Genomic DNA, 8882 nt, shown 5'->3' with positions numbered 1-8882 from the left:
TATCTTAATTATTATTACCTTCCTTATAAACTTCTTATAATATTAAATTTAATTAAGTTTAATTAATCTTACGTTCTTATAATATAGCTCTTATAGTTTATATATAATACTCCTTATTTAATTAAATAAGTTTAATAAGAGATTAATAGGGTAAAGTAGTTTATACGCTCTTTAATATTAAGTATAATACGCTTATATATAAAAACTAAGGTTTCTTACTTTAAAGTAAGGTTATAAAGTAACCTTAAAAACTAAAAGAATAATCCTATATTTATTAATATTTAATAACTTCTCGCCTTACTTTTACCTAGCTAGAACTTTAAGCTTACACTTAACTATAATTATAAGATTATATAATAGAAAAGTAAGTATACCTATTATTAATCCCATTATTCTATAAGGTATTATTAGTATAGGTTTTTAGGAATTAGTTTTATAGTTTATTAATTATTTCTATAAATCTAATATATTACTAGCTTTATTATTATATTTTAATATATTATAAAACGAATAAGCGCTTATAGTTTTTTAATCTCGTATAACTTCTATAAGAAAACGTCTTATATAATTCTTTAATAAAAGAATAAGTGTCTTTAAAGTTCTATTAAAAGCTTTAAAAGTCTTTTTATACCCTTTAAAAAAAGAGAAGTAATAATCGTATATTTTAGTCTATTTATAAGCGCTTAATTAATACATTTAATCTCGTTTAATTTTATTAAGTTTATAGTTCTAGAAATAAGAATTACTACTTTATTCTTTAAGTATTTAATATAAGTTCTAGGACTTCTTCAAAGTCTAGTAAAGTAAAGCTATATTATAGCGTATTTAGCTATTATTTAAAGACTTTAAAATCGTTTAAGTTTATAACTATAAAAAATAAACCTCTTTATATCCCTTTTTAAGTGTTTAAAAGGTGTTTTAAAGTCCCCTTAAAATTAAAAGTTTAAATCGTTTATTCGCGTATATTTAGCCTTTATTTAATTACCTTCTTTAAGCTCTTATAGTCTCTTAAAGTATAAGTATTATCCTATAACTTCTTTATAATTTTAATACTATAGTATTAAGTTCTTCTTTTATTTTATTTATATTAAGATTATTTCACGCCTTATAATTTATATAATCTTTTATAAGTAGTTTCTAGTTTTAACCTTCTTTATAATCTTAATCTTATAGTTTTAATTTCTCGTAAAGGTTTATTCGTATTATTCCCTTTTAATATAAAATAAAGGTTTATTTATATTATTCTTAGCTTTATATAAGTCTAGTAATCTTTTATAACCTATTTTAAGCTTTATTTAAGTCTTAATATCACGGTCTTAAGTTTTTATAAGAATTAATTTATCTTATAGTACTAGTAAGCTTTATAATATTTATTTAATAATAAGAGCTTATTTATATAATATTATTAAGCGTTTAACACTTATATTAAGTTAAGAAAGAAATAAAGAAAGGTATTAGAATTATAATAGTTTTAATCTTATTATTAAAACTATATAATAATTTAAGGTATTAGTTATATTAATTGCTATTCTTCTTTCTTATTTCTACTTAAAGTATTCCTAGTAATATTACCCCTCATTTCCGCATGTAACGTGACTTAATCCACTTTTCTCCATAACAGGTGGGAGCCGTGGTGTGGAGCAAGGCGCCCCTTATAAAAAGGCATTCAATTCTCTGTTTTGCAGCTTTACCAAGGCTTTCATTAGTATTCATGTGTCTTTTCTTCTGAAACAGGTGCTTACTATTGTGTGACAACCGTTCGATGGCCCCCAGACCCGAATAATTATTCCTTCAGTCAATATATTTTGCTCGAGTAGCTCTCCGACTTCTTGGCATGAGATGGCCACTACCATGGCTGACCGAATTTCTTCGGTGCTGGAATTGGAAGACGTCTGCCGTCGGACGCCGCTTTCATACGCAGCCGAACGTGGTGACATCGATGCCGTCTCGGGGCTTTTGAATAAGGCTGCAAATTACCGGGCTGTTGATGCCTTGGGGAGGACCCCTATCTTCTGGGCTGCTATCGAGGGCCACGTGGATGTGATCAAAGAGCTTATAGCGTACGGAGCGGAATGGAAGATTGAGGATGCTTCTGGACGAACTCCTCTATCGTGCGCCGCTGAAAAAGGACACACTGATGCAGCTTGCGAGTTGGTGACGGCGGAGGCTCCCGAGGGGTCATCAGAAGACGAAGACGACGACGCGGCGGAGGGTTCAGATGAAGGAGACGCTGAGAAATGTTCCGACAACGACTCGGATGATTTCTCCATGGCTTCGACCGCTTCTATCGTCTTGCCATTAAATCTCGCGGTCCGCCGCGCCGATGAGGCCGCCGTCAAGACCCTACTGCAGCATGGTATGGACATGTACTACGACTCCGCATGGGAAGAGGATCCGCAGCCAGTTCTACTCGCGGCTAAGACTGGTAATGGTGAAATCATGGATATGCTTCTGAAAGCCGGCCTTTCCCTAGACAGAGCCGAGGACATGTATGGGCGAACAGCGTTGATGTTTGCCGCTGTAAGAGGCCACGAATCCACAGTCCAAATTTTGCTGGCGAGGCCAGATATTCAGCTTGACAGTCAGGATGAGACGGGTAAGAATGCACTCACATATGCTATAGAGGGAGGACATGAAAACATCGCCCAGATGCTACGGCAGGCAGGTTTGAGTGAAGAACGGGGTGAAGCCCAGTCTGAGACATCTTCCGCCCCCTCTGATAACGATGACGCGCTTATTGATACGCACGTGCCTGTTGACTCTTGCCATGCGCTGGCAAAATCAAGTATGACGCAGGGGACAAAGGACGAGGAGGTCGTTCTCCGCCAGCAGGATGAGCGTGTCTTCAAAGCCATTGACAGTGGTAAACAAGATGCGCTATCATTGGCCATACAGCGTAACGATGTTCATGCGGCACATACTTTGGCAAGACACAAGGGGATAGACGGTACTGCCCTGGATAACGAGGGCATGTCTCCTTTATTGTGGTCGGTCAAGTCCAATATGCCATCAGTGACACGGATGCTCATGGCCACAACACACGCGCTACACGTGGACAACCAGGGTCGGAGTCTGATTCACCACGCAGCCATGGCGGAAAACGGTGACATTTTCCCATTTCTCGTAAAAATGGGGGTTCCTGTCGATGGACCAGACAAATCCGGCCGAACACCGCTCTCATACGCTGCAGAGCTGGACCGAGTCGCCATCGTGAAGTTGCTCCTTCAGAATACTGCCGTGGATGTCAACCATGCCGATAAGACTGGGCGCACACCACTTTCATATGCCGCAGAAGGCGGCTCGGACCAGACAATAGAGCTACTACTGGAGAGACCCGGAGTCAAGGCGACTTTGGCCGCCGAGAATGGACGGACACCGCTGTCATACGCTTGCACTCATTCGACGTCGACGGCACCGACATTTGAGTTGTTGAGCGCCGTCGACGCTTCTGTTGCTGACACCGAGGACAAAGATGGCCGGACTCCCATCTCATGGGCTGCAGGCTCGGGTTCGGCTTCTGTATGCTCTCGGCTCATTTCCTTGGGGGTTGACGTCGATCGTATGGATAAAAATAAGAGGAGCCCTCTATCTCTTGCAGCTGAAAGGCCCTACGCCGACGTCGTGCGTGTGCTTCTCGGAACACAGCGGGTTGATAGGATGTCCAAATGTGCAGCCGGACGGACACCGCTGGACTGGGCAGTACGTGAGTGCTCTGAGCTGGATGAGCCTTGTCTCGACTGGCACAGGCATCAGGAACGGAAATGGGCCACTGCGTACATGCTCATCACAGGAGAACTGGATCAAGCTCCAACCGCCAGTTCCATAGAGAGGCTTCTTAAAGAGGCTATTGAGCGTGGCAAGCCGCAGGTGGTCTCGGAGCTCATTCCCTCTCCCTTAGCCAAGGACATATACTCTCCCTCCGAACTGATTGAGCATGCCATGGAGCAAGGGTCCGATGAGATGGTGAGAGCCGTCGTTACGGCTTTCGCAAAAAGCGAGATTGAATTGTCTCCTACCTCGATTCTGTCCAATGCGGCATCCGCCGGGAGGACTGTACTGGTTGAAGAGCTACTCGGTCGGGAGACGGCGTCCAAAGCCGATGACCAGAGTGTCATCTCTCAAGCAGCTGCCAACGGACATATAGAGACGATACAAATGCTTCTGGAAAAAGGCACAGATGTCAACCAAGCGGATGTAGATGGGAAAACACCTCTTATGTTGGCGGGCATTCATGACCAAGAAGAAACCATAAAGGTACTGCTTGAATCCCCGGGAATTAATGTCAATGCTGTAGACAAAGACGGACGGACAGCTGTATCTCATGTGGCTGGTGCTTGGTACTCGGGTTGTTTGAAGTTACTCTTGGCAGATCCGAGGGTTGATGCAAAGCGGCAAGATTCACAAGGCCGATCGCCATTGTGGTATGCGGTCGCCGCGTGGCGCCGCAAGGCCATCCGTGCCCTTTTGGAGGCTGCATCATGTTGTGAGGTTGAAGAGGAAGAATGTGGGCGACTAACGTATCCTACTTGTCAAGAAACATATAGTCCGGCTGCGTGAAGCTGCAAGCTGAGGTGACTGGCATTGGCCTAACTCCTACTTATTCGTAGACGCTAGGAGCTTCCTATTTGACAAGAGAAATGAAAAATGAAGGAATAAATGATTTTGAACTCAAAAAACTAGCAATAGTAATTTTTCCACTTGGAGCCCTCAACGACATGACTTTGCTCCTACTCATTTTGGGTTGTAGGTAAGCTGCTGTATTATTTCCGAGTCAAAGAGCCCGAAAAAGGTAAGGGGTTGATCACAATCCTTGTTTGGTACATGAAGTAGTGGGAGAGGCTCGACGAGACGTATATACGCCGTTGGCGGCACGGGCGCCTGTTCGATGAAGGAGGCCGCCTAGCTTGGAGGGTCAAACACCACCTCCTAGAGCACGGGGTGAAAGACAGTTGAAACTTTACATTGTACGCTATTAGGCGGCAGAATATTGTCGAATGACTCTTCAAAGTTCTTCAGATGAAATCTAATTTGACTCCGTGAGTAAGCATGAGACAACCAATATCACATCGATATAATGCATTTGGCAAATGCATTTAGATATGTGACGGGATATTGTAAAAATTGGCAGTGTTAGTGCTGTCACACAGTTACACAGAGATACGATGATGAGACCTAGGGTATAAGGCTCTCACTAACTTCTTGTATAAATAGAGCTCTTAAGCCGATTTACGCCTTGAAAAAATTAGGGACCTTTAATACTAAAGACTGTTGTAAGATGAATTGAACCAAAATATTCTAAGCCCTCACTGAGCCCTCATCACACTACGTGACTCACACTTTACACCACTAGGCAACAACATCGTGAATAACCCTAACCCTTACTCTCCTTACTACTCCTCCCGTATAGTGCGCTGTACAATTCTTCCATTGCAACGTATATCCCATCAAAAAACACGATTGAAAAAATCACCGACTACCCACCACTTACAGGAGATGCCTTCTATCACGCGAGCAGTGTCAAAGTTGACCATTTCTTGAATCGGTTGTCAGTCATGATCAACCCCGGCGCCGCATGGACAAACAGGGGAGCGGATATATCGGGAGACACCTGGCTCATCAAGCTCGACTTGAAAACGGGCGGATAGCTCTGGTGCAGTAGCCTAACTCCTGCACTGAATGGCGCGTATGGAGGGTATTAGGACGTGGCGCATGACTCCTTGGGTAACTCGTACGTTATTGGCACTTTTCCGGGCTCCATTCTCAAGGTCGACCCCAGCGGAAAGGATTTAAACCCATGTTTTTTAAGCAATGAGACCGACACTACGGTAACTGGATTCACTGGCATTGTGTATCTCAACGACAAGTTGCTCACGGCGTATGGGCGAAAAGGCCAACTACTATGCTTTGGCAGTGGCGACAAAAAGGGTCAGCCTACTTAAATCCCGATTGGAACAACCGAAGCACCACCTACAACGGACGCCATTTTTGAGAATATCGAAGCTACTAATCTGCCTCAGAAGTACAAGAGGTACGGTTCTCCTGGTGGCTTCCAACACGGAATGAGTCCATGTATTGCGATCCAAGGACGGTAAATGGGATTCGGCTGGGAAGCTTGGCGTAATCCCCAACACCTACCTCGAGGGCGGTGGGTTTTGTGTAACATCTGTGCAGGTGGGAGAGCGTATCGATGCTGTGATTGAGTACTTTGGAGATATTGCGGACCCGGTTCCTGGTACCATTGCTGGCAACGGAACAGAGTTTCCCCTCCAAGATATTACTCCTGCTGTGGACGAGTTGGTCCAGAAGTAATGTCATTCGAAGCACTGCGATTAAGGTAGGGTTATAGAAGGATATATATCTGTTACCTTGGGGTCTGTAACTAGTTCTACAAGGGGCCAAGTAGGCAAGAAGCACTTGCCCACTACCAATACTAGATTCGAAATGATTGGCCCCATCATTTTGTGTGTTTGACAGATGTTTCCTACAGTCCGAAACGTGAAGGAAGGGCAGTCAAAACGCGACAGAATCAACGAGAATTATCAGCAAAGATGGTTCGCCATGCGCAACGACAACTCTTACTTGGTTAGTCTTATTTCTAGATATAGTTGAGATTGTACTCACAATGTGTCCAGGCTCATGCTGTTGTCCTGGCTTGTTACAACTAACTCGGCGCAAAGGCATTATGAAAAGGGGACAGACGTTGACCAGGCACCGGCCACAAATGATGGCACAGAATCATTCAGTGACAGGTTATCGTAAAACAATAATGGAATATGTCCAATCATAAGAATGTGACAAGTTGGGCTTTTGGGATTCGACTCCAACACTTGGTCGAAATCTCGGGAAAATACGTCGTGCTCCGATTTACTCTTGGCGCCATAGATGTGGTCAAGATAATGGTAAGAAGGCTGCGGTGAACTGATTAAAACGCCATCTTCCAAGGAGAATTGCACGTTTTGAGACGCCTGGTTGAGAATATATCGGTCGGTCGGTCGGTAGAAGCTCGTAATTCTGCATTAGGGCCCTGGTGCCAAACCGGCCAAGAGAAGTGAGCTTATGGTCAGCCAAGGGGCTTTAAAAATTTACTCGGACTCATATCTGACTCCAAAAATTCATCAGACGGCTTCTCTGCCACCAAAAGACGTGAAAGCGCGTGTAAGTCGTATTGCACAAGATGGGCGTCACTGCATTAGTTGACGTGGCTCTTGTATTTCCCCAATCATGTTGGTAGCGATTGCGTTGGCTAACACACACCATTACGGATTGTCCAGTCATTTATGCTACAGCCGTAGCATAAACATGTTGGGTTTCCAATTTAGACAAAACTACATCTTGATCCACGGTCCAGTATATGCCGCACACAACCTACAGAGCGCAAGTTGCCTTTGTTAACCGAGCATGAAACACAGCACTCGACAGTCTCCGTCGCAACACCTTATTTTGGAATTTCAATGACCAACCCGTCAAATGAAGCATCACTATTTTTTATTCGCTATTCTACGCACGACTATCCAGAAGCATGTTGAACCATCCAGTCGTTCTCGTATAATTGGCATGTTGTCCCCTGGTTGAATGGTAAGAAAATGCACCAAGTACATCTACACGCCCGAATCTTTCGCGACGAAGGCGTGGTGGTTGGCAGCCGGGGCGTTGCGCAAACGACATGTTGACTGCACCTTTGACACAACCGGAAAAAAATTTGGCCACGATATCCTCACGCCGTTCTACCCAACTCAAGTACACAAGAAGTTTGACGTTGGGCAACTCCAGAGTCCGCGCCTCCTCAAAGTCTAAGTAAAGGCACATGTGCAGCATTAATGCTTATGTAGCTTGGAACCAAGATGGCGCAGTGGAACGGCGTGGGGGCCCGCCCTTTCGGAGCTGATGTATTCGCGAAACTGGCCGTCATAAACCAGGGTTCGTAGCAAAAAGCACCAGACTTGAGGCCATATTGATTGCATAGAGACCTAGTTTCTTTTTATAAGTGGCTAGTCCCAAAAGCTACATGTAACACATGGTGACACCAGCCCTTTCCGGAAGGAGGTATCACGGCCGACTGCCGTGCATAAGCTACCAGCCTATCAAGTGGGTTGTCGGTTCCCCAACGCCACACATCTTGAAACTTACATCAAATGGCAATTGAGTGATGTCGTACAAGTGAATTGAACAAAAAAACAAGCAAAAATTAAGAACATTTTATACATTTTGGCAAATTATCAGAGTAAAATTCATGGTATCTGGTTAGGAAGCGGCCAGCAAAAAGGATATATACCAAGACTGGGGTTCGAACCCAGGAATCTCTCGATAGTGGAAATTACGCCAAAAATCGCTTAAGCCCACCGCCTTAACCACTCGGCCATCTTGGTGTTATTGAATTTGACGTCTCAATTCGCTATATACAGGGCACTTGGTCTACACCCACTAACAGCCCACGCCCCGGCACTCACTGCCCCAAAAGTGAAACCGGGATGGGATATTGGGTGGCTTTTCGGGGCTTTTGTCACCAAGTTAATCAAGTATATCAATTGGTCTTTTATAGAAATAGTTCACTTCCTCAAGTGCTGCATGTCATGGGAAGTGCCGTCTGGTTGGTGTATGCATCGCGACCTTGACACGTCTGGTACAGTCAATAGGTAGCCGTATTAAGCGTGTCCACTGAACTATTGACCTGTAGTGGACCACAGGCGTCAACTGGTCGCTTGGAGCAGAAGCGCCCCGGGCGCCCGGCAACATTGAACCAGACTTGCTGTCCGGAGGGCCCGGTCGAACACACGGCACCTGCGGCTTTATGGAGGAATCATGTACGACGGACTGCTTCTTGTCTTCCATTATCTGAAATCGACAGAGCTTTATAGCTATATGATTGCTTTTATACGGAAAGT

General features: G+C 44.0%; 1 protein-coding gene and 1 non-coding gene across 2 annotated transcripts; one reads left to right on the top strand and one right to left on the bottom strand.

The window, feature by feature from the left end:
- Positions 1-1851: 1851 nt before the first annotated feature.
- Positions 1852-4646, top strand: J3458_013238 (uncharacterized protein; the record flags this gene model as incomplete). The annotated part of the gene is made up of 1 exon (XM_007817926.2): positions 1852-4646. The coding sequence occupies one exon, from the start codon at positions 1852-1854 to the stop codon at positions 4555-4557; it is 2706 nt and encodes a 901-aa protein (XP_007816117.2). The 3' UTR covers positions 4558-4646.
- Positions 4647-8269: 3623 nt separating this feature from the next.
- On the bottom strand, positions 8270-8366 carry J3458_013237. Its single transcript has one exon. It is a non-coding gene; the product is annotated as a tRNA-Leu (tRNA).
- Between the last annotated feature and the right edge of the window lie 516 nt (positions 8367-8882).

Source organism: Metarhizium acridum, assembly GCF_019434415.1.
Source record: "Metarhizium acridum strain ARSEF 324 chromosome Unknown scaffold_276, whole genome shotgun sequence".
Classification (NCBI taxonomy): domain Eukaryota; kingdom Fungi; phylum Ascomycota; class Sordariomycetes; order Hypocreales; family Clavicipitaceae; genus Metarhizium; species Metarhizium acridum.
The sequence above is the reverse complement of the archived record's forward strand: the minus strand, read 5'-3'. Positions and strand labels throughout refer to the sequence as shown.